Raw genomic sequence first — 26541 nt, 5'->3', positions numbered from 1 at the left:
AACTCCAGAGCTACTGCCATTCTGTTCATTTCGCCCCTGAAAGGCCTAGGCTTCACGCAGAGCAGAGGAGGAAGTAGTTAAGACAGTCTCATCCAGGGATGAGGTTAAAAAGGGGGCCTCTGAAGGCTCTCCCACCAGTTCCTCTTCCTCCTCTGAGGTAGAGTGGCTGAGGCATAAATACTGCAAGGGATGCAGAAACAGCAGGCTACAGGAGCCTTAGCCTTATCTGGAAGAAGAGACTTCCTGGGGAAAGGAGACTCTGATCGCTCATCATCGCTCTCCGATACAGGAAATGGAGGATCATAGGCTCCAAAAGCTCTAACTGTACCCATATTGAGGAAATCCTAGGTAAAACTCTGGAGCTATCCAAGATCCCTTCTGGTGCTCCCCTGAGGTGTACCTGCAGCAGAATGTTAAAGAACCTGCTTTTCTCTATTTCAACACTTCTATGGGACTGAGTTGAGGTCTGGCAGGAATTGTGGACTCTGGAGTCTGATGGCACTGGCTTAGTCTAGAACTGGGGCTCCTGTTGAGGACTTCTCCATATGGCGCCAGGCAAAAGACAGTTCTGGAGAGAGCCTGACAAATCAGAAACCATTTGACACATCCTAAGAAGAGCAGTCGGGTGCAACACTTAGGGCAGGTCCAAGTCCTCTCACATCTCCTCCTCTAGCGTCTTCAAAGAATGGTCTCTCTTGTTCCTTTGGCCATGCCAACCAGACGAGTGTGCTCAGGCAGATGAGATGGCCATTCTGAAGAGGCCCTATTCTGAAACCCCAATAGTCCAGGGAAACCACACTGTGCTCCAGCTAGACTCGATAGTAGGGTCTTTGGTAGAGCACTTTTTCTTACTATGAGGCTTCCTCAAACCACTGGCACTGTAGAAGGTGCTCTACCTAGCTCCATTCAAAGAACTCCTGTAATCATCGGGGCCTAAGAGGCCTCTCTCAGTTGTGAACCTAACTATTGGAAAGTGGATGGAAATGTATGAAATGGTTCTAGTCACCCGTAACAAGAAACGTAGATGGGAAAAGGTAACAAAACTCATCCCGTTACAGAAGATTGTTTATAAAAATGAGTAAGAGTGGGGGGGGAAAAAAAAGACAGTTAGTCTGAACAAATAGGCTTTACCGATACCACTCAAGGACTGACACTGGTACAGGCTTGCCAGGTCTCAGGAGTGGCCAAGACTGCGTGCCATGGCTGTAGGGTGACCAGATGACAAAGATGAAATATCGGGACGTGGCCAAGACTCCGTGAGCCATGGGCGCGGTGCAGGAGGCCCAGGCCTGCCTCACCTTCTACCGGGGGCTGGGGCGGAGGGAGCCGCTGCAGGATCTCTGCCGGGCCGTGCTCACCTTCCTGGAGAAGCTGGATTGGAGCAGTTCGCAGGGTGAGTGCTGGGGGCCACCTCCTCCCTCCAGGCTTGCGCTGCCATACAGCTGATCAGCAGAAGCCTGGGAGGGAGGAGGAATGCAGTGTGCTTGGGGAAGAGGCGGGGCCAGGGCGGAGATTTGGGGAGGTATCCAATGGGGCAGTGAGGGGGCGGGGCTGGGGGCTGGACCAGGGCGGGGATTTGGGGAAAGATCCAATGGGGGAAGGGGCGAGGCTGGGGTGTGGGGGGGGCAAGAGCCCCTCCAGGCTCCGCCTGTGCGCCGGAGCGGAGGGTAAAATTGCTTGTTTGTCCAGTGTTCCGATCGACGCGGGACAAACAAGCAAATATCGGGACAGTCCTGATAAAATCGGGATGTCTGGTCACCTTACATGGCTGTGTTGCTCAATGAGACTGCAAATGTAAATCAACACCAAAGACAAGTTGCATTTTCAAATCTTTGGTGTTCTTGTCTCTCCCCTCGTGTGTGTGTGTGTGTGTGTGTCTTGTTTTGTCTTCTATGAAATGGGATTGGACTGTAACTGCAACAATAACCCCAGATCTCTTAAGAGCATCTCAACTAAGTTCTCTTTTCCCCAAAAAGGACTGTTATTACCATCTCTAAAACCATCTATGAGACTGTCAAACAGGAGGAGCTTCCTTTTAAAAAACTCTCTTCAGCTAGAGGGAACAGGAACAAGAGATGTTGTTAAAATGAAAGCCTTACTTATTTTACATTTCATATGCTTTAAACTCCGCGCCCCCCCATTTTCTATATCTTTAATAAAAGGGTAAAGATTTTTAATGGTGTGTTTGCCAAGCAAACAAGCACCCCGAGCTCTCTGTATTCCAAACCCTGGAGCTTGTTTAAAACGGTTTAATGCTGGACCATTTCAGGGTCATGTTAACACCTTGTTAGAGAAGGTGTCACAGACTCACGCACTATACCAGAGAGCAGCTTCTGGAGCGGAATCTCATAGTCCTTTTGGGTCCTGTAACAGCTATGGCAATTTCCTGCAATATCTTTGGGAAATCTTACAGTATTAAGTTGATGTCTCATCGTGGGCCAGGGACTGTATGTAGTTCCATGAAGGAGGGGGACCACAGCCCTCCAGGAACTAAGAACAGTGTGTGTGTGTGTGTGTGTGGGGGGGTTTATTTGGCAAATTCACTCCTGCTGTAACACCTCCAGAGAGCTACCATGTCCCGGGGATGCTCACATACACTAGTTCAAACTGCATTCACCAGATGCCAACAGACAAAGAGAGAAATGGCCTCAGTTTAAACTGATTCAGGGCCTTTTTTCCATGACTGCTCCAGCTGGCGAAGGAAGAGGAACGGAGGGTCCACTGGGGAGGATGGAGTATTCATACCCTCTGTCTATGGAAAGTCGGCCATAAGGGAATTATGTTTCCCTTTTACTGCCAACTATTGCTCAAAAAGAATCAGTGGCTGCCTGGATAGGCATGTAGGTGCTATTGTACGGCACTCTGAAGGCTTTGTCATATAAAAACCACCAGATTTTCCATCACCATTTCTACAATGCAATTTGTGTTGTCAGTACAAACATCTGCAATATACTGAAAATTTGGGAGCAGTACTAAATTGAATTTAATGTAAAAAGAAACAACACAAGGGATATTGTATTGACTGTATCATTCCTTTTCATATTTAATTCAATAAAAGCTTCAATTTCATGTTACTTGAAGGTGCTGGAGAATTTACAGAATGTGTCAAAGCAAGCACGGGTCCTTGCCCCAGAGTACATAGGGCCTTGCTCACTGGATATGGAGAGAGACACAGCGAGCTAGTAAGTCTCTTACCTGGCTAGAGAACTTGGATTAAGGAACTAGAGGTAAAATAACTACTCTTTAACGCCTGCCAAGTAACATCACAGAGCAGAGGGCTCATGAACCTGAAACATCCATTTGTGCTGAAGACGCAATACTAGGGAAAAGGTCACCTTTGAGCAGAGAGATGATGGTTCCAGAACCCACCTGTGTTGGATGGAGTGAAGCCTGGCAAGGATGGGCTGTTGAGGCCTGGGAGCAAGACTGGAGGGATGCCCTGTAGTGCTGGGTACGCAGTAGGAAGGTTAAGAGCTTGTAGAGGGGTATTATCAAACATGCCCTGCTGTTGAGCTGCCAGACCAAGAACCTCATTGGCTTTTTTGATCCGGTCCAACTCCTGCTGAGCCATCAACTGACGTACAGTAGCTGGGTCAAAGTACTCCTTCTCCTTATCCAACTGGCTTCCAATGGTGTCTTTAACTTTGGAGATATGCTGTTGAGAGAAGATATGGTCACGTACAGACAGCCGAGCGCTGTACTTGATGCCACACAAAGTGCACTCTGTTTTGGGTCCCTCATAACTTGTTTGGTTTATACCAAAATGCTTGGCCATGCTTAGCTTGGACTTCTTCTCCTTTGCCCTAGCATTCTGGAACCAGACCTGAACAACTCTCTTTGGCAGTCCAATATCATTACCTAGGACCTCACACTCCAGCATGGTAGGCGTCCTGTAGTCGTTAAAGCATGACTTTAGAACTTTTAGCTGGAGATTAGTCATCTGAGTGCGAAAGCGTTTCTGCCCTGGCCGATCCCCACTGTCTCCAGACTTGCCTGCTGAACCACTGGCACCAGGGCTGGGTGAGCAGGGGTCTGCAAGGCTGGAGGTTTCACTATAGTCCACAGTACCTTCATTGTCATACTCTTTACTATAAAAGCTGGGAGCTGGGCTGACAAGGCCAGAAGACAATCGATCTTCATACTCAGACATTGCTATCATGGCAGCCTTTGTCAGGCCCTCACTAGGTCCTGATGTTGATTTGAGTTCAGTTGCAATCCCTGTTGCACTATCGTTGTCTGCATTGCCTTCATCTCCTGTTGTAGTGTCTGTGATTGCAGTGTTGACAGAAGAGCAGTCATCATTGTCCAACTTGGTTTGGTCAAAACTCAGATTAACTGAGGATATGGAGGGGCTTTCAAAGTCTTCTATTCCTTCCACTTTAATGGAGGACGGACTAAGCAGAGTTCGAGGTGAGAGCTCCATAGTTTTGCTTGCTGGTGAGAGAGGAATACCCTGACCATCACTACTGGTTGGTGGCAAGTGGGAAAAGCTTGCTCCATCAAAAATGTCCCCCTTCATTTGGAGTCCTCCATCACAATCCAAGAGCATAGCAGACAGAGTCAAGTTGTACCCTGCTCTCTTAGCCTCATGCCAATGACGGGATCGGATATGAGCTTCCAGAGCCGTCTTTGCTTTAAAGAGAGCTCTGCAGAAAGGACACCGTCTATGGGCTTGGGCCGGTCCCACAGCTCTAAACTGCCCTTTCCTTTCCCGTGCTCGAGTGTTCTGAAACCAAACCTGCACAACACGTTTCTTCAAGCCCACCTCATGCGCAATGTGATCCAACATCTTCCGTGTTGGGTTAGAGTCGAGCAGGTACTTCTGGTACAGAATTTCCAGCTGTTCTGGGGTAATAGTTGTCCTTAGACGCTTATCTCTCTGAGGTTCTTCTCCGCCAGTCCCACTATCATTTTCCCCAGGGCTTGCACTGGCCTTTTCCTCCAGCTTTCTCTTCAGAGTGTTCATTGTAGATGTTGGGGTTGAGGGTGAAGTGGCTGAGCTTGCTGGAATCTGAGGTAGAGTTCCAGATAGCAGCTGGCTTGCAAGTAGTGGATTACTGGGGTCAAAAAGCATGAAAGGCATATCTAGTGTCCTGTCCAGAAACTGCGGATGGATAAACTGGTTTTGTGCACTCAAAAAATGAAGCTGCTGATGCTCCTGCCAATGCTCAAAGGAGGGAAATGCCAGTTTGCATTGGTCACACTGGTACGGGATTAATTGAGGAGGTAGGTTTGCCAGTTGTTGAGGGGTGGATGTATGAAGGGGCTTGAGGGAAAGATGTGAGAGTTGAGATGGACTTGGGCTTGATTGTGGCAAAGGACACTGGGGTGGCTGTGCCTGTGGTGGAGGCTGTTGTTGTAATGAGGATGGGGAGGATAATGGTGAGATCTTTTGGTGTGTTGAACTTGTCTTCTGTTCTCCTTGGTCTTGCTGCTGCTGCTGCTGCGGCTGCGGCTCTTGCTTTGGTTGTACTTGCTTGTCTTGAGTTTGGTTTTGCTGTGTACTCAGAGGTTCAGATTGCTTTGGTTTCTCATCTGTAGCTTCTATTTTAGAACTATACATGGAGGAGTCATCTGCCTCCGCTGTGAGCTGCACGAAGGCTGAAGAGGTTGCATTAGCTGAAGATGTGGGGGTGCTGTAAGCTTGAGAGGGCATTGGTGTGCTGCAGGAGGAACTGGTTGGCGTCAACAGCTCCATTGCATCCATAGAGTCTTCATTCTGGCTATCGTCCTGTCCATCCTCATCCTCATCCTTATAACAAAGCTTTTTCTGGTGTTTGATAAGATCAAAAATGCGCTGAAAGACTAGACTACATTTTTTGCACTGGTAGTTTAAGTTGCTTGTTCGAATGTACCTATCATTTGTAAGCTCCCGCCGTTCCCCATCTTTGCCTTCTCCTTGGTTCTCATAGTTTTTCCTAGCTTTCTGACGGGCGTTCTGGAACCACACCACTATAACACGTGTAGGGAGGTTCAGCAAATTAGAAAGTTGTTCAAATTCATCATCCTTTGGATAAGCATTAGCATCAAAAAAGTCCTGCAGGACTCTGAGCTGGTAATCAGTGAACCGTGTCCTGGAGGACCTCTTGCTTCCCCAGTATTCGTGCTTTTGAGGTTCTGGAGAGGGAGGCCGTGAGTCTATCTTCAGTTCTTCCAGGCTGGTAATTGGAGGATTGCTGAAGTTGTACGGGGAATCCTTGTTGCGCTGGCGTTCTTTGAACAGAGTGTTTCTAAACCAGTGTTTTATCACTTTCTGTGGTAGTCCAGACTTGTCTGCCATCTCTTTGATCTGTTCCTCACTGGGAGAGTTGTTAATATCAAAATACTGCCGAAGAACTCTGAGCTGGTCGTCTGTGATCCGAGTACGTGGCCTCTTGTTCTGCTGTTGCTGTAGAAGGCTAGGGTTGAGCTGATGTTGATACAGCTGAGCTAGGTCTGCAGGTAGAGGGTCTACAGGACCAAGCTGAGGTGGTAACTGGGCAGGTAATGTTTGTAGTGGCATAGTTTGCATCATAAGTGGTGAAAAGATGGGCAGCTCCATTGGCATAGAGAGCTGGGTGAGTGGCACAGACGGCTGGGCTGGTGCAATTGTAGGAGAAGTAATAGGTGGAGCAGAAGTAGGAATGGCAGGAGTGGAAGCTGGCTGAGGAGGTGCTGTAGGGAGTGGAGGTGGAGGCGGAGGTGGAGGTGGTGGCGGATCTGGAGTCTGAGGTCTCAGTGGATACAGTTTATCATAGTGCTCTCTGTACTGCTTGGCAAACCTCTCCAGCTGCTTAAAGGGGAAGTAGTGTTGGTGAACGTGCTCTTGGTGACTCTTTAGAATGAGGATGTTTGAGAAAAACTTGCCACATGTGTCACATTCAAGCTTTTCCAAGTTCTCACCTTGCTCTGTCTTCCCATTTTTCTTTTGCACCTTCTGCTTGTTCTCATTGTACTGAATGACCAGCTCAAAGCCAAAGTTTTCTAGCAAGGCTTTTGTGGCATTGCCTCTTGCATCAGATGCGATACGTGGAGGAAGTAGGGAGGGTTCTGAACTATTGCCTGGGGCAAAGTCTTTCTTGTCTTTGGGCTTTAGGTTGTCAGGCAGAGACTCCTTAGACAATGAACTGCTGTCTCCCCTCTCTGCATTTTCCCTTTCCCTCTGGGTTTCTTTTTCCTTCTCCTTAATAACTGATTTGTTTTTTTTCTCTTGATGCTGGCTCTGTTGTATATGGACAGAGTGAGACTGTGACAAAGATAGTTGACCTTGCTGCTGTTGTAATATCTGTGTATGGCTCTGCTGTGGGAGCTGAACTTGAGCCTTTAAATCTTCCAGCAAATTTGGACCAGTACCAGATAGTGTCAGAGCACCACTGGTCACAGGCAAGCTAACTTCTGGATTGAGCTGGAACTCGGCACTGGGGATGTAAAATGGAAACAGAAGATGCTGCTGTTGCTGAAGCTGGAGCAGGGTCTCTGTGGTCATGGGGAAGTGGGGTAAGAGAGCAGGGTTGAACAGCTGAGACTGCAGGAGGGCAGCGTGCTGCTGCAGCTCTTGCTGTAGGTGGGCCTGGACTTGGGCTTGCGCCTGTGCTAAGGTTTGAGCTTGTTGCTGTTGCTGCTGCCTGGATGCAATCATGTCTGCCAGTTTCTTCCGGTTGACGTCCTTAGGCTCAGAAGGAGTGACGATGTTAGCACTAACGGGATTACTCGAAGGGGGAATTCCCACACTCTCACTGGATCCCTGGTTGAGTAAACTAGGGACTGGAGCTGTGCCAGCGTTGCTGGTGTTGGTGGTTGTGAAGGTATTAGAGCTGCTAGTACTCACTGGACTTGGTGTGGATGAACCCAGAGAGATACTGCTACTACTGCTATTACCAGTTCCATTACTATTGCCACTGCCACTAGCTGCCTCCAGCTTGGCAGCTCGAGCCTTGGTCTGGTGTAGGACAGACCTCATGTGAATCTCCAGCGTAGAACTCTGGCTGTAGGCCACATTGCAAGTGTTGCACTTAAAAGGTTTGTTGTCTGGACTGCTGGTAGGTTCAGGTTGCCCAGTAGCAGACTCCTGAAGGGCTCTTTTCAGTTTATGCAGATGAGAAACTGAATTGTAATGGACCAAAAGAATGTTCTTTTGTGTGAAAGATTCTTTGCAGACTGTGCACTTGTATGGGCGAGATGGATCGAGAAATTTCTCCATGGTGAAATTAGGACCTTTCCTGAAAGGTAGGGCCCTCTTAGGTTCCAAGCCAGAGTCTTCTTGTACTGACCCAGAATCACTGCCAGTAGGACTCTGTTTATCTTCTAGGTCACTCTCTTCCTCTTTATCATCTTCAACAATGATAGTATGGTCATCAGCCAGCGAAGGATCGCCCATAGCTAGGAGGTCTCCATTGACCAAAAGCCCACTGTAAAGCTGCTGAATGTCTGCTTCACTCAACTCCAGATGACTCGTCTCCAGGTGCTTCTTCAGAGCTTGGAAGGTTCGGAAACTGCGTTGGCAAAGACAACACATAGTAGCTGCTCTGATGACATGGTACTGAGAATGAAGCTGCAGCTTCTCGATGGTTTTGAAGGCCAGGCTGCACTGGTTGCAACGGTACTTGTAGACATGGCGATCGGACACTGGCAGTTGGGGCCGTTTAGCATGAACTTCATTGAAATGCGTTTGAAGGGCCGATGAGCTTTTGAACACCTGGCTGCACCCCTTCTTCCAGCAAAGAAAGCCAGAGTCCTCTCTGGTGGAGCTCTGATCGGCAGGAACAGGTTTGGACTCTCCACTGTGCTCTATGCTCTCAGATGACAGAATGCTTTTTCCGGAGTCCTCAGAGGTCTCTGAAAACAGAAGCAGAACAAAAAGGATGAAGTGATGCAAAGAAGATACAGTTTAGACAGGGCTTGTCTCTGTCACTCATTTACAATTTAAATAAAAATATAAAGCATTCATTTCTTAATTTGGATCCGATCCAGTACTTCCTTCCCCTGGCCACAGAGGCATTTTCCTTCACCTCTACTTCTGCTGAGGCTGTTACTTCTCACCAAGTATTTTGTTAGCCCTCCCCCACACTGCCCAAGATTACAACAGCCCATGATGTAGCTCAAGGCCCTCTCATAAAACATACCTTCCCCTTCTGTAAGAAGGCTAATGCTCCATAAGAGTGTGTGGCCATCCCTCCCCATCAGTCTCGGAGGGAGGCCATGCCCCCTCGCTACATACCGGCACATTATCCTTAGTGCAGAAGGACAGACATTTTCCCTAATATTCAGCCTAAGTTTTCACTTTCTTAACTTCACCTCATTATCCACGTTATGCCCCACTGCACAACCCTAAATAATTTTTCTTTCTCCTTGACTTTTACACCCTTTGACTATCCGTGGACTGCACACATCTCCCACATGATGTTGTTCAAACAAAGCTGGGCATATTTACCCCCTTTAATTCCTCCTCAAATTAAACCCCGCGGTCCCATAACTATCTTTGTTACTTTTCCTTGCTGCCCTGTCAGCTTGTCAAAGTCTTGCTGATAATGATGTGCCAAGAACTGAAGGTGATACTGAGGCTCAGGTCCACTAACACTGCAAAGAAAGAGTGAAATTCAGCCCCTGCTGGTCCCTATTCCACTGAAGGAGAACTCAGTCTTGTGGGGAAGGGAAAGCAGCTGTTCCACTGCCACCTTTCCTCCAGGTTCTACCCAAGAGAACAGAGCCGTTCTGGTCGGGGAGAGATACTCCTACTGGTTGAAGCTGAGGAGGGGATCTGAGGAATCAGCACACCTCCAGCAGCCCAAGCCATGCCACTGGTGTACTCTCTGGAACGGTGCTGTTTGCATGCAGGCTCTGTGGCAGAAAGGAGGTGGTGGTTGTCTTAATCCCAAATTTCCTTATAGTTCTCTCCCACTGTGGTCCCTGCACCAGGCTTGACAGTGATAGAATCTGGCCTAGAGACTATCGCCTCCCCCTCTGGAGACTAGGGGCCTCACCTATGCACCCAAAACTGTAGTGTCCTTTTTTGCTGCCATACTATAGAGCACACTATAGAGCAAAGGTCGCCACAGCGGGGTGCGCAAGAGGATCATTGGGGGTGCGCGGCGGGAGTCCGAGCGGCTTTTTTTTTTTTTGCGCTTCGGCGTAGCAGGGGGTGCGTGCTCAAAATTTTTTTACTGATAGGGGTGCGCGATCAAAAAAGTTTGGTGACCACTGCTACAGAGTTGGGACTAAATAGCTGGCCACCGTTACTGGTAGGCACGACTTTACAATGTTATACGGTAATAAAAAAGGCCAATGTAATTTTGAGCTGCCTTGCTAACATGCCTCAACCGTGGTGTTACTTCAGTGACATTAGCTGCTTTCTGGGCTGTATTTAAGACAGTGAGCAAAAGGTGAAAAGTTCTAAATCTCACTACCAATTCTCTGAGCCACCCAGGCCTGGTCTACACTAACCCCCCAATTCGAACTAAGGTACGCAACTTCAGCTACATGAATAACGTGGCTGAAGTCGACGTACCTTAGTTCGAACTTACCGCGGTCCAGACGCGGCAGGCAGGCTCCCCCGTCGACTCTGCGTACTCCTCGCGCCGAGCAGGATTACCGGAGTCGACGGGGAGCACTTCTGGGTTCGATTTATCGTGTCCAGACAAGACGCGATAAATCGAACCCAGAAGTTCGATTGCCTGCCGCCGAACCAGCGCGTAAGTATAGACAAGCCCTTAGTATCCTAATTTCTCATGTCTGAAGAGATATTTTAGTTCTTGTTTTAATACAACAACATCCTTTCCAAAATCACTGGTTCTGGTTCTCTGTTCTGAGGGAGGAGGATTTGAAACAAGTCTGGGGATCGTTCTAAGCTACCATTGGTCTACGCCAGTTTGGGGATCATCTGGGCACTGGACCTGCCCATGACATAAATTAGAACAGCCTCAAGATTGCTCTATTGTGCGGCTGCCAGTGATCCCCAGGTGCTGTTCTGACAGTGGGGGATCAGCCATGTGCAGAGACACTCCAGTCCTACGCCTTTTTCCCTAACCATGGAGCCAACGCTAGAAGGAATGTGATGTAGGAGCAGCTCTGGTGGCTCATCCCTGGAGCAGAGCAAATCAGCTCCAACAGGCCCATGAATCAGGGCCTCGGACACAATGTTTATAAAATCAGTTCATTTCTGACCTAAGCAAACTTGTCCCTCTGGAAATCCTGTTAGATCGCCTGCTGTCTGCACTGGTCTTTTAAATGAATGATCTGAGCAGAAACTGCATGGGCAAGGGATAGCAATGAGGCCTTTTTCTCTCAGTGCATGGGAAACAAGAACAGTAAGCTGCCACAATTCAAAGCAGGATGATTTTTTTCAGTTAAGAGTTAAGTAACTGACCAGCCTGCTTCCCCAGCTCCTCTGCATTGGTGTTTCCATCTCTGTCTGGAGTGGCTGCTGGAAGAAACATACTGCTGGGCATCATCACTTCAGGTGTTGTCACCTGAGGAAGGAGGGATGGTGGGGAAAATGGGAGAGAGGAGAAATAAAAACAGAAAAATGTTTTTAAAATCTTTAAATAAGCAAAATTAGACATCAGCAGAGGTGTCACTTTTCTTAGCTCATTGAAGACTCATGTTTATTAGACAAAGCTCACATCAGTCAAAAGTGTTTCTACAGTTACATTCTGGACATAATTAGCAGTGCACACTCGAAGAATAATCTTATTATTAATATTTTTCCTTTATGTAGAATTCAGACTTTGATCACTGACAATGTTTTGTCATGGGCTGTGAAACTTCTTGTGCAACCAATTAGGTAGATAAGTTGAAAGGCCCACCTTAAGCTGCTGAAAACATAATAAGGCCCTAATTAAATCATACCTGTAAAGTACACTGTAATCTTGAACTAGGGAGCACTACAGCACTATTTTCAAAGTGTATTGATGCATAAAAAGGAGGGGCATGAGAAAGAAGAGTACAAATAAAGAGAGGTGACAAGAGAAAGGATGAATAAATAAAGACTGAAACGAGATGGCAAACTGTCTGAAACACAAAGCTTTTGCAACCCTTTCCATGTTCTGACTGTTGGAAAGAAAACAAGTGTTCACTCTGGCTCGCTTCAAAATTCCGTTTGCAATCAGTTATGCTATCACCAGCCCAAGACTCGAAAGCCATGATTTTTACAAGAAACTAGTGATTCGGGATAGCTCAATTTTTGGAAGCCCGAGTTGAGACACTTCAAAAGAAGCTTGGGTTTCAGGCTCTGCACTTTCGTACGATCAGGCCCCCCCATAAAGTAACTGAAGTTGGGCATCCAAAATCACTGGTTACTTTTGACAATCTTGACCAAAAGGACTAGTGCTTTGACCCGTGTTTAACATCAGGCACGCAGCAACAAAACTCTACGTAACTCTGAGCACCACATGCCTAGCAACTTAAAGGCTGCTCTTCAACGGATGCTCCCCAACACAGCAGCTCAGGAAACCGTTCAAGACCATTGTTCCCACTAGTGCTATCTCATAACACAGCCACATACAGGAGCTCACCCCATAAACAAGTGCTTGATGTCAGTTCTGCTGCTTTGATTGTCTGTGAGCATCCTCTCACCTAGATGCTAAAAGGAACATCCTTACCATGCCCTGAGTCCTTAGTGATTGAGGGAGCAGCAAACCCAAACTGACTCACAGTGCTGGTGCTCTGACAGTGCCCTTTTCCAGCCACTGATTGCTAGGAGAGGATGGCATGTTGGCGATGGTGCTAACCTGTCACATTCTCTAGTGAAGCTACAAAAGGGTCCCCTTCAGGCCAGGCAGAGGAATGGACTGATCCTTGGATTTCATGGCAGAACAAATGATGTGATTACTTTCATTCAGTACAGCTACCTACCTTCTTCTAAGCAAACTTAAGTCAAAGGCCACGAGGTGCATGCGGGATGACTAATGAAATACTGTGAACTCTAAATAGGACATGGTGTCTTCCTCACCGGCACTGATATAAACCCTACACAGAATGTGTAGGGAAAGAGGGTCTGATCCAGCCATGCTCAGGTTCATGGGGAGCAGGAGCATGTACATGGACAGCCTCAAACAAAGATTTGATTGTGAGAGATCTCGGATGTCAGACAGCAGAGGGAAGGGATGCTGTCACTGCTCTGGCTACTCACAGAGCTGTGCAATGTGAGCAGTGCTTCATTGGTAATGAAAGAGGCGCTGGAGCTGAAGTGATTTTTTTACTTTGGTAACTGACACAGCAAGCCCAGAGGTGCCGGGGCTCTGAACGGCCAGGCCTAGCAGTTCCAGGACTCAGCCCTGGCACAAATTGAGCACTGAAGGTGAGTGATACAGCCACAGCATTTGTGTTTTACAGACGTCTGCATCCTGTAAAGGCAGCTGCCACTGATGAAGCACTAGGAAAGGGGTGGAGAATGCCAAACTCATTACACCTTCTATTCCAAAGCAGAACATTTCTGAAGGCTGTGGTTGGTGAGTCCACAGGGAATGCAAGAAGTGAAAGGTCACCGATTCATTTATAGTAACCAGACTCAGAGGAGGGGGAATGAGGTGGGAAGCAGAGGAGGAAAGACAGAAAGAAAGCGATGTCTCTCTCAGTTTTAGCAGCAGGGAAAGTGCTTTCCCAGGATCTTTAGGAATTATGAAAAATAAATAACGAGAAATTAAAAAAAACCCAACAGAGTAGAAAAAATAAAATTATCTAACACCTCAGTAGCACATCATTATAGAAAACTGTGGGCTTTTTATACACATTACAGTAAGGCAGTCATCCCCACTAACAGACTCAGTACGACGGATCAGTAATTGTTTTCATACACTTTAATTAGAAAAACTCAGATGGCTATGAATAATAATGGAAAAGAGAGACTTTTGCACTTGAAAGGTTGAAGTCAATCAAGTGTGAATGACGGCAAAAAGGAAAAAAAAAAGACACCAATTCATCAGGGCTCTGTTGTCTCGCCGCGTCTTTAATCATAATTCCTGATTGGGATTCAAGAAGGCAGTAAGCAGAGTTTCTTTGTCTGCCTTCACCTTCTGTCAATTAACTCACCCCGAAATATAATCATCAACCTCACATGCTCCTCTGCATCTTAATCTGGGCCTCCAAACCAGTAAGTCCTGCCCCTATATGTGCTTAAGTAATTACCTTTACCTACCTGCATCTCCACAGCCTCAACTCTGCCCCCTTCTCCCTCTTTCCTCCCCCACACCCAGAAAGGGCTTTGGTACAGGAAATCGTTATAAGGCAGAAAATTCCTAGAGGGAACTGGGACAGAGCCAGAAGGGCAGGAAGTGAGAAATTGTGTGCATCTGTGTATTCAGGACAACTGCAGGCTCTCCCAGCGAGCTGTGCAAGGGATCCACTGGCAAGTGAAACCCTGAATGTAAAGCTCTATGCTTGGCTCATTGCCTGATATCCCCACCTCTCAGTCATTTGCCAGCTCAGCTCAGCAGTCCTCTTTGCTGCAGCCATCTTTCTGGTGGGGGCCTTCCCCCTCCCACGCCCAGATTCTCCCCCAGAGGGAGTTGCCTGACCACTCATCAACCTTACCACTTGGCATACAGGCGGTGTCCCAAGCCCCCATCTTCATGTTTTCTTTTCACACGGTAAACTCTTTGGGGCAGGGACTATGGCTTCCTGTGCATGCAGAGAGGGCCTGGCACACTCGGGTGATTTCGTAATACAAATAAATAATCAGAGTAGAAGGTGAAAAGGAAGGCACTGAATCCTGGCTGCCAATCACAGATAACCAGGTAAATGATATTATTTTATACTGTTTATGGTTATGTCTGTATTTAAATGGTGTAACTGTCATGGGTGGAAGGGCGGTGGAGGGTTGAGTCTTGTAGGGGAAGTTAACTTATGTGCTGTTTCATACGATCATATATGGTCACTTCCCATTCAGATGGTCCAGCAATAGCTGGGAACTAACCCTAGCTCCAGTCTTCCAAACTCCTAAATGCTTGTATTTCCTCATTCAAGTTTCTCTAGTGCTTCCACAACACCAACTTCATATGCACCAATATGAAGGTATTAAAACAACCCTAAGATATGTATACAACTGCAATGTATCACTGTGTCAGCTTGCTGGTGTAACCCTAGACCTTAGTTATTCTATGTACTGGGGCAGCACCGAGGAGCCCCAGCCGTGACCCCCATGGTGCTAGGGGCTGTACAAACACAGAAAGAGATGGTCCCTGCCCCAAAGAGCTCACAATCTCTCTCTATCACTTCCCTATTGTTTCTTAGCCACACTCACTGTACCATGTTCAAATCAGATTGTCATCCCCTTGGGGTTAGAGTCACATTTTTCTATCTGGGCTGAAAGTCACCTAGCATGTTTTAGCTCTAGAAAATAATTATCTAGTTCACTCTCGGAATTTCTAACCTGCCCATCCCCATAGTATGTAGGCATGTGTCCTAGGGGACCATATGCTAGTACTTCCTGGCTCTCTTGTAAGTCATCCTTCTATACAAGTGTAGGCTATGAATGGTATCACCTACACAGGAAATGTATACCCAGTACTATCAGACCTTAGTATGTTTCCTTCCTGTCCTAGCAATGTCTCTTATGCAGTTTCCTTCTGCCCCAAGATGAAATTGGTTAGTGAGTATTTATGCTAGGGGTGAAATTGGTCCCTGGTCTGTGTAGATGCTGAGCGCCAACTATTCCAGTTGAAGCCAATGGAAGCTCTCTGGAAAGCAGGCTCCGGTATGTGTACCGGATACCCCAAATCAGTGGCCATTTTGGAAAAATTTGGCCCAATTGCTCAGTGTTACAAAGTGAGCAGAAGTTGAACACAGATCTCCTCTCTCCTTGTCCTGTTTGTCTCCCTTAAGACTGTCCTCTCTCCCAGAGACTAAGCTCAAATGCTCATCCTCAAGAGAAAATGAGCTTGCTGCTCTTTTTGAAAAGGACTCCGTAAGCTGCTTCCTCAGAAGACACAGTCCAAAACCGCTGAGAGAAGTATGATCCTTCGGCGTGGGAATCCTGCTGAAACTGGGCCACGCCCACACTCTTCCAGTGACAGTGCTGGAGAGCCTATTGTGAGAGCCGAATGTAACAGTTCAGGGGGTGGACAAGGACCTCGGTACAATCTCCACTCCGCCAGCAATGCTGGGCTCAGTAAATGGCTGTTCATCTCTGTTCTCTCATTCCCTTCCTCCCATTTCCACACACCATACCCTTTTCTAAGCCTCAGCAAAGCTTATAGTTGGGGTTTTCAGAAAGCACTGCTTCACTGAGGCCTGAGCTGTGGTGGCTAGGATTCTTGCTGTCTCGTGGTAACACATCTGTACGGAGGTTCCCATCTTGGCCAGTCTTTCCTCTATTCTGACCCTAGGTACATAACATGGGTCTTGGACACATCAAAGCCACGTACCCACCTTTGGACAATGACAAGAGATCAATATTCTATACATTAGCTCTGCCTTCTCCCACTGGCTGCTTCTGCTTGTCTGGGATGCAGGGCCAATCCCATGGAAGTTCTAGGTAGCTCTTCATGAGCTCCCCCAACATGGCCAAAATAATTTAGATTTAAAAATAACCTCTCTAGCAAGGGTCTGAGGAGCTACATTAATATCCCTTCTGTCCATGCAGGGGGGAAATGCACATACAATGCAAGGTCCCCGAACCAGACAAAGGAGGGAATTTCCATTACAAAGAGAGAGAGGGGGCTGGAGTGAAAAGCTTCATTAGACTCAGAGAGGCAAAGCGATGGCAGTATACCAAGGTCACTTCTAATTTAGACCATCTAATTGGCAAACATGGCTCCAAATGGCTATCATCTCACAGGGCTCAGAATTAATGAAGCCCGATTATTTTCATTACCTTCATCCGAGATGGAGAACGAGACACAGAGTGAGAAAGGCGGGGGGGAGGGAGAGGGGGCGAGAGGGAGGGAGAGAGAAACACTGACTGACAGCAGAAGGCAGAGAGCAGTGAGAGGAGACAATAGAAAAGGAGAAAAGAATATAAAGACAGTGAGAGAGGAGAGAGGATGGCAGAAACAGGAAAGAATTACTTTGGGAGCAAGAGAGAAAAGAAAAAGATGAAAAGACAGCTGGTGACAGGGAACAATGGAAGGACACCTTAAACACGGGACAAGAAAACGGACAACAGAATTAAATGGAGGGGTAGAGGAATTTATGGAACGATAAAGGAAGCTGAGAGGGAGGTGGGAGAATTCCCCATTACTGGAGGCTGCCTGGGAAGCAGTCCCTTCTATTTTGAGCCCATCAGTCTTGTCAATTGACTATGGAAGTGAACTGCACTTCACCCTCATTAAGGAACTCTTGGCCAAAGCGGTGCAGGTCCAGAACTAGTGAAGTGGCTGTTGTGTGCAAAGACAACTAGAGTAGTTTAGAGCAGATGAAATGCCATATAAAACAAATTTTAAACACATTTATACACCAGCGTAACCAAGTGGCAGCAGTAGAAGACTGGTGCAGACGGACTGGGGCTGCATAGAATGTTGCCTTCAGCTGTCAGGGTATCTTGGGAGCTCCACTGACTGTATATAAACCCTCTAGGTCATGTCTTCCCCGTCCATTGGATGCTGGGGTTGCTGCACACATGCCTTTGAGCTCCGGGACCTCTACACACCAGTCACACACGTTTCTCTCTCACCCCACCATTGATGGACTAGCAGAGTGTCTTGAGAGGATCCGTTCTCAGAAAGGAGGGCTAGTGCTCTGGCTATTCCCAGCAGGACAGTCACCCAGACTGCTTGTTGATATGAACGGGAGAGGGGCAAGAAACACACAGCTATGAGATGCAGAGCATAAGCAAGCAGCTGTTACTATGGCAACAGACATATTAGACACTGCAGGTTCCTGAAAGGCGTCTGATAAGGTATTATTAACTTGAGCCTCCTTCAAATACTGAACGCAAAGACATCGTGTCAAAAGCAACCTGGCTCCCATTTATTGGGCTGCAATTCACTTACAGTGCATGAACCGGGTCTCGGTGCCTTCAGATTGAGACAGGAATCTTGGCTGGAATGAGCAAAATTAGGAATTTACGGTGTTCCCGTGTCCACCACAAACGGTTGTTTCTTTTATTTTTTTAAAAAGCACGTTGTTTGCCATTTAAAGCAAAATGAAAATATCTGCCTGGCCCCCTTCTGCTTTATTCAAAGCACGCAGACCATCCCTCTTCCCCAGGTGTTATTTCCCGAGCACCACAGAGAAAAGCAGCCAGGCTTCATGAACGTGAACAAAGAAACAAGTAATGGGACAGGGCTCACAGGAGACTCCCATCCTTTCTGATGGGATTTCTGATCTCAGCAGAAGGCTGGAGCACTCCAGGTGCCCTGGGCGGGGGTTGTTAAACCACTGGGTGAGTGAGGTCTTGATCACACACAGAAGGTGCACCAATCGAACTAAATTGCTTGCAGACTAAATGGTCTGAAGAATTCTGTATATGGATTTAAATAAGGCATTCTTATCCGTGACAGAGTGCCCACCCAAGGGGCTGTACCAATTTAACCACATCAGTTTCTAAACCACTTTAGGTAAAATTGGTACAACTTGTATGTGTAGACCAGGCCTCATAAATTGACCCCATTTCTCTAGGCTAGAACCACGGAGAGCACTCTTGGCAGACTGGGGACTCCCACTTGTATGGCAGAAGCTCTAGTGCTACTCACTGCTCTCTTATTTCTTCTCTTCATGATAGGGACAAAATATTTTCATCTTGTGTTTGACTCTAAGCTGCCTTAGAATCTCAGTTCTTTGGGACAGTCCTTGAATATCAATGTATACAATGCCCCAGTACCATCGGGCTCTGTCCCTGTTTGGGGCCTCTGCGGGTGTCAACACTGCAATTAGACGCCCGTGGCTGGCCCATGCCAGCTGAGTGGGGCTTGCGGGGCTCAGGCTACAGGCCTGGTTAACTGCGGTGTAGGAGTTTGGGCTCAGGCTGGAGCCGAGCATTGGGACCGTAGGAAGGGGGAGGGTCCTAGAGATAGAGCCTGAACGTCTACACTGCAATTAAAGAGCAGTCTGAGTCGGCTGGTACGGGCCAGCTGCAGGTTTTAATTTTAGTGTAGACATATCTTGAGCGCTATAAATGTTAGCTAACTAACATGTTGTCTTTCCAAAGCCCCCTGGTATTTTTGTATTGTTTATTATTGTTTTCACTGAGGACAGAGGTACCCGAATTTGGCATTTACTGGGGGCAGTAATGGGACCTGTCAACACTGTTAGATGTTGGTGTGTTCCGAGATCATGGTTCCCAGACTGTGGTGCATAGATCTCTCCCACATGTTCCTGGACCAGCACCGATTGCCAGGCACAGCATCTCTTCTGGCATTTAATGAACCATTCTCCAGTGCGGAGCAGAGCATTCCTTCAGCCCGCCAGGAGCCAGGCATGGCAGAGGGAAGGGGATATGGCAGCAGACCTGGAAGGACAAGAAACTGGGGGAAAAGCAGCAGAGGGAAGGAGAAATCTGACAAGCAAGGAGGAAGGAGAGAAAAAGACAGAAAACAAAAGGGAAAGAGGAAGACTGGTGCTGGAGCAAGATCATGTGCTTCCTCAAACGATGCCACCTAAGGAGAAACATGGACCACTGGACATTTTTTCTTGTGCCATGATACACATGGATTAAAACACTGGAAAGACAGGTGAGCCCACAAGATTATTTTTATTTAGTTGTATTGTTGCAGTGCTTAGAAGCCAAAATTGTGCAAGGTGCTCCACAGAGACATCATAAAAGCAAGTCCCCGATCAGCCAGTCCATGACCGAGAGAATGTCGCTTGTACAAAAAGCCTGTTCAGAATGACAGCTTGAACACCGCAATGTTAGAAATGTAATAAAAAGGACTTTTCCCATCATGCACTGTAATGATAATTTCCTTCTCAAATTAACTGGAGACAAACAGAATGCTGGATAAAGGCTTCCATTAGAGACAGTGTTAGAACAGGACTCCCATGTTTGACACCTACAGCAATGCTGTAGAAGGGGGGGAAAAAGTTTGACACAAACATCTTGGTACTGAACCAGATTTAACTGATCTCTCAAGTTTTGCTACACTTACAGAGAAACTGCACTGGTGAAGACAGTCACAGCTGCACAAAAGTGCAACCCACCTTGGAGAAACAATTACAAAAATGGATCTATTTCTAACTACACGTTTCCATGGAAATATTTGATATTATTTAGAAAATCTCCTCCATTTCAACAGCCTAAAGACCTTTCCACTTCAGAGAAGTTTAACTGACCATCCTTAAAGTTCCATTTGAAATGAGGCATTTCAAAACATTTTGACAGTGGCATTTTAAACAAGGAATTGACAGGATTTTACAGCCACACATTATCCATCTCACACGGGCCAACTACACAATATCCACATGGTTGTTATAGTTGCCTTGAAAAAAGTGATCTGTTACTTATAAAAAGTTACGTTATCTCTGACTGAATAATTTCTCATTGAAGGTCCAGATCCTACTTCTACTCCCATGATGATCAGCGTCGATCACTGACTGAAGTGTACAGTGTGAATTCCACTGAGGCAGTGCATCCCATGCCAGCCGCACCCTCGCCTCAAGAATAATAAAATTGCCAAAGACAGTAAACCTATCGCTTCTCCCAGTTATGTTTTAAACAGAAAGCCAGTTCCTGATTTCCTGTAAACTGTCACTTTAACGACCCTGGCTGTCCGATTTCATGAGAGAGTAAACATGGCAGCACTTGTTCTCTCCTTCACTGGAGGCAACACAGTCACATGAACTGCTGCCTCTCCCACAAGCCTCCACCTAAGACTTGACTTTTGCAGTGACTTTACGGGGTTAAGGGAGAGCATGTTTACTGAATATTCTTCTCAGTATCTCCACAGGGTAACTCTTTCTCCTGATTGTGCCAACCACCACAATACCCAAACATGGGGATGAGAAGAATCAAAGCAAGAGAAGTTCTTGTAGGATCAAGGAGTGGGATCTTGGATCAGCAGGTTACATCAAAACTAGCCAGTGCCCATGGGCACAGGCAAGGCCCTTTCGTTTATGCTAAGACAACTTCACTCTTGCTGGGAAGGCAGAAGGTGCACTTTGGCTCCCAGAGACTTACCGTCATGATGAGTTTTTCAACACAGTCGGGTGACACACTGTGCAGGTGTGTGAGGTGCAGCTGCAGATGGATCTTGTTGTTGAGCATGTCCTGGCAGAGCGGGCAGCGGAGCATGGGCTGCACTGAGTGCTGGGTCATGGCATGCACCCGCAGCCGGTTCACATCGGTGTTACTGTATTTGCAGTATGGACACTGATACATCTATAGAGAGAGATGAAACAAAACATGCTGACTGAATCACGTGATTGATACAATCACTGCTTATATTTCCTCCTTCCTTACAGCTTGACTGTAATAATCTTGTGCCTTTGTCCTACCATTCAATCACCACTTTTTCATCAGCTTTTCTTTTTCTCTCAACACCTGGGAAGTGAATTAACAACAGCCTCTAGATTTTTATGGCTTTCCAGGAAGTAATGCTGGGCTCCTGTGCCTCACCTGCTCTGATTTGGTCTCCTCTGAAGTTTTTGACCATTTAGAGGAGAGAGGTGACTCAGAGCTGCTGGGAAATGACATGCGTTTGGAGGATGCTGGAGACTCTGTCAGCTCCTTGTCTGCCTGGCTGGCTGGTGCTGCAAAGACAAATGAGACTTGCATTAGGACATCCCCATCAGGCCAGCTCTAAAGGGGTTCATGCTGGATGAAAAGATCAGTAATTCCATTTGTGTTGTATTTTCTTGAAACAAACACAGTCTAAGGATTTGAAGAGGAGGAACATCTGGGCCAAATGACATCTTACTAAACATGCTAGGGAGAAAGTACGAGTTTCTCTCTCGCTATCTGGCATTACTGGCACTAAGAAATAAGGAACTGTGACAGATCCATACAGCTCCAAGCAGAAAAGCACAACCACTCACTCCGACTCCCTGGGTCAGCTTAAAATCTAGTAGATGCAAGACCGTCTTCTCCTGTGTTTACATGTGAGATTGGACCAGTTGGCCATATGTCAGCGCTTGAGTGTCAGGATTCCCCCTCCTTCCAGGAAGAGTTGGCTATACAGAGGACAATGCAGGAGGACATTCCTACCCTGAGTGCAGAAAGGTTCATACACAGTGTGCGAAGCATTGTGAGGCATTCATTCATTAAAGCCAGCCCAGGGCAGTGGTAGGTGCAACACAGAAGATTCACATCTGGGTCCTACTCAGTCTCACTTTCCTAGACTGGCAGCAGCTGGGAGTTCAGAGTGTGGCATGCACTCAGCATTTGGGCAGAGGGCATGGCTGGTCTTACTCTCCACCAAGCAGTCCCACTGAAATCCCCAGGAAGTCTGGGTGACAGAGCCTGGCCTATGACCAGCGGTGGGACTGGCTCCGATATGGACACCAAGAATGGCTGTTTAGGCATAAACCTTAAACACATCAATACAAAGTAATGGTATTCAAATTCAAATGTATACATAAAAGTAATAAAATCAGAGCTCAATGCAGAAAATATTCCAGGAAATTGACGCTGTTCCCAGAATGCACATCCTATGACCTATAAACTCTGTATCTTGGTAACCTGGAGTACATAAGTTTGTAGGACATCTATTATTTAAAAACTAGAAAGACAGGCATATTACACACAGCTCCCCCCTCCCCGAACACACATTCATAACAGTACTAAATCTGTCTTGAATCGACTTCAAACCCATTTCACCCTTAATGGGAGTTATTCATTTTCACTTGAAAGATAATACATGACAGCTGGATATTTAACATGATAGACTGGCTGCCGATTAACCAGGTGCTGTAACGTTCTTAGATTGGTTCCCCCATAGCCTGTTCCCGATCTCTTATTCACACTGTGAACCTGATGCTGTGGAACCAACCACACCTCACTTCAGAAGCTGCAGTCAGTGCACAGCTTAGATATGTTATTCACATGCCAGAAACCCTTTCAAAGCTATCAAGGTGGGATTTATTCCAAAATGTGCCTTCTAATCGGAAATCTAATTCACACATTTAACAATCCCCCAACACTAAGCATTCATAAAATAAACAGAGTGCAAAACCAGTTCTAGGAAAAGGGAGTCAGACAGACACTATGAATGGACATAAAAGGACCTGTGTCATTCTTGTGGAGAGAGGAGTTCATGAATGTTAGTGCTCCTGAATGTGTCCAAGCGATATAGTGGTGAGAGCCAGGACAGATGATTGGCAAGTTCTTTGCCACATGGCTCTGTTAATGCACTTAATTCCTGTCCTGCAGAACCCCTGATATTTCAGTCCTGTGCTCCTATGGTGGTCTAATGCCTCAATGTCAAATTTAAGCACATACCCCCAAAACGTGTAGAATCCCAGTGTACCATTAAGACCTTTGTGCTGCTCAGTCTACTAAAAAAAGGCCAACCCTACAGCTTATTAGTGTAAAAGAAGTCAATGCTTTCATGGTAAATCTACAGACATCAGAACGCATCCACCATTGTCTTGTCCACATGGCAAGATGAACTTTTATTCAACTCACAAACTTGCTGTTTGAACCTAAAACCTCCCTTGTGGCTCAGAGATGGAGCTTCTTTAAAAAGATTTCTACAGAATTGAAGTTTAGTTTATTTTTTGGGGGAAAGAAAGGTAATCTCACAGTACAAATGGAGCGTCAGGGCTGTGGGTGAAGATTACCTACCTGCCCCACCCCACGCCATGGGAAACAATCCTCTATATCCGATTCATGGTGTGACAAGAGAATAGCACTGAGCCAGGCTGTGCTTCATGAGCCCCCACTCTACCAATAAGAGTAAGAAGAATTCCTAGCAAGAACTCCTTCGTTGTGGCTGGTGGAAGATGATCCAGGGTTAAATTGCCTTGGCTGGTCCCTGTGTGACGTGAGGAGAGTGGCCCCAATAAGAAGGTTAACTACTGCTGATATTGTCCACTCCTCAGTTTGACCTCAGACATTAAAATGTCAACCACAGTCAGGAAGTCAGGCATCAGGCCCCAAGCTCTGTCTGCACACAGTCAGGCAGCAATACAAGCAGCACTCCCTTCCCTACTCATGGGGACTAGAATCACAGAGCCCTACAAGATTTAGGCTGGATTTCCGGTTAGGCACAGTAGGCACGTGCCTAGGGGCACCAGCGTTCTAGGGGTGCCTAAAAATGCAAAGTTTGCTGCTCCCAGGTCCCAGCAGGGGGCAGGGCCGGCTGAGGGGGAGACGGCCCCACGCAGCCCTGCTGGGGAGCTTCTACCAGCAGGGAAGGTGAAGCAGGCCCCTGTGGCAGGGGAAGAGTTCAGCAGTACAATGCAGGCCCTGCCAGGCAAGTGCGACCTGAGAGAGCCCGGCCTGGGCAGGCCTCACTCCTGCTCCAGCCTGGCTGATCGCGCCACACCTGAGGGGCCAGAGTGATCAGCCTGGCAGACACAGTCACCTCCAAGCGGGGCTGGTGAGTGTGGCCAGGGAGTAGGTCTTGGGGAGGGAAGAGGCGTGTGTGTGTTGGGGTGCCAGGCAGTGGGGTGTCTGTGTGGGGCCCTGGGCAGTTGTGGTGGTGGGGTGCTGGGCAGTGGGGAGGGGGGGTCTGTGGGCGGGGGGTATGTGTGTGCTGAAGATGCTGTGCCTAGGGGCATGTAAGGTGTAAATCTGTCCCTGTCCCCTGGCACTGACTGGTAATTAGGTCTCCAGCATGGTTTGGGGAGGGACTCTCTGGGCTCTATCAACTTTCACTTCAACCCTTGAACTACTATTAGTTGAGTGCAACAGGCATCTAGTGATTCTTCTCCTGCGGTGTTTGTGGCAGGAAGAGTCCCTACAGGATAGAAACTCCCCCCTTCCTAGATTTATTATCTGTCAGTTTAACCACCTGTTTCATATACATTAAATGTAAAAATATACATGCAGGAGATGGATGTTCTCATGGGCACACTGTGAACAAGGTAACCGTAATTAAACACAAAAGCCTTTATTAAAGTCTATCTTTAACTCATAAAAAGCAAACCGAAAACCAATGCTTTATTTACCCAAGTCTCCAAAGCCTTCCATGGCTCTCCCTATTGTGCCCTGCTATTGCCACACACCTAGTACCTACGTATGTGACATCAGATTGGCCTGAGGCTCCCAAGGTGAGGTCAGGATGAACATTCCCAGAATGTGGTGGTCGAAATCAGACTTATCTCCATGATCTTCATGACACTTCTTGTAGGTAAAGAGGAGCATAAAAAACAGAACTAGTTCTTTACTGACAACGTAAGTTTCTAGTTTCCACTCAGTGGAATGAACTGTGATGACACATTGCAGGAGACATTCAGTGAGCAGGGACTGGCTTTGAGAGGGTTACTTGTGACATTAGATAAGATGTCACATTAAACTCCCACTGAATTATCAAAACTATTTTTTGGAAAAAGCTTCTGTGCTTAGAATCTACTGGGGACTCTTCTCTGAGAAACATGCAGAACTTATCTGTGTAACTTCCGGTGAGTGTTATTGGGAGTTGTGTATGGAAGTCACCTGCACAGTAACAAGGGAAAATAAATATGCTATCGTACAGTAGATGATTCAAGCCATTACCGGCAGGGCCGGCTCTAGGTTTTTTACTGCCCCAAGCAAAAAAAATTTTGGCTGCCCCCTTCCACCCCTCCCTCCCCCCCCCCCGCACCCTCCTGCCGCCCCAGCCCTGGGTCACTGGTCACTCGCTCCCACTGCGGGTCATTCAGCAGAAATTTTGGATGTGCACAGAACACAGACAGGATTGGTTCCCATATGGTTACAGAACTGCAGTAAAGTGGAACAATTTTCAGCTTGTGTGACTGGAGGATATCTGGATGCATATTATAAGACCGTCCTACATAAATGAGGAAAAGTTGAGGTGCCTTTATTATTCTTTTGTTCCATTCTTTGTTTCTATGGGGAATTTACCAATGCAATATCACTGTCTTCCTTTTAAACAAATAAAACTAAAACTTAAAAATAATAATAATGATAAAAAAACCAATGGCTGTTGAAAATAGCAATTCCAGTCCTAATAACCACTGGGAAGCATTTCTTGCTCAATTTTATCCTACTTTTTCTACAGCAAGTTACAGTGGATCAGTATATTTGATTTGGGGGAAATGAAGTAACAGCTGCCCAAACTGAGCTTGAGCACTCCTGAATTTTGAGGGTGTTCAAATCTGGAAGGCAGGTGCTGGATTCCCTTTCTGAATATTAGCTACATCTGGAAAAGAAAAGTCAATTTCTGCTGCCATGGCTCAGAAGTGTAAATCCTCCTAAGTGCCTGGTACTGTATCTAAAGCTGCCCAGTCTAGTAGAGCCTCCCCTCCCTTACTTTTCATTTTAAATTCTAGTGGGATCCACGTACCTGCCTTGCTAGGCTTCAGATAGAGAGGTGCAATGTCCATTTAGTCCACCCAATTCTTTCTTTGGGGGAGAGCCCAGGGCTGGGGCGGCAGGAGATGCGGGTGGGGGTGGGGGAAGAGCCCAAGGCTGGGGCAGCAGGGGGTGCGGGTGGGGGCCAGGGCTGGGGTGGCAGGAGATGCGGGTGGGGGGAGAACCCAGGGCTGGGGCAGCAGGGAGTGCGGGGGGAAGGGGAAGAAGAGCCCAGGGCT

The 26541-nt window shown here is 47.1% G+C and overlaps 1 protein-coding gene across 6 annotated transcripts in view; it reads right to left on the bottom strand.

Annotated features, from left to right (window-relative positions):
* Window positions 1-26541, bottom strand: part of ZFHX3 (zinc finger homeobox 3) — a 345739-nt gene that overhangs the window by 14512 nt on the left and 304686 nt on the right. For all 6 annotated transcript variants that reach the window (XM_065567681.1, XM_065567684.1, XM_065567683.1 and 3 more), the window contains 4 exons: window positions 21464-21597; window positions 21026-21226; window positions 11342-11444; window positions 3370-8814 (listed from right to left, as the gene is read on the bottom strand). In XM_065567681.1, coding sequence (XP_065423753.1) covers window positions 3370-8814; window positions 11342-11444; window positions 21026-21226; window positions 21464-21597 — 5883 coding nt within the window. The remainder of the gene's footprint in view (window positions 1-3369; window positions 8815-11341; window positions 11445-21025; window positions 21227-21463; window positions 21598-26541) is intronic.

This window comes from Chrysemys picta, chromosome 14 (assembly GCF_011386835.1).
Source record: "Chrysemys picta bellii isolate R12L10 chromosome 14, ASM1138683v2, whole genome shotgun sequence".
Lineage (NCBI taxonomy): Eukaryota > Metazoa > Chordata > Testudines > Emydidae > Chrysemys > Chrysemys picta.
Note: the sequence above shows the minus strand (reverse complement) of the source record. Positions and strands in the feature narration are given on the sequence as shown.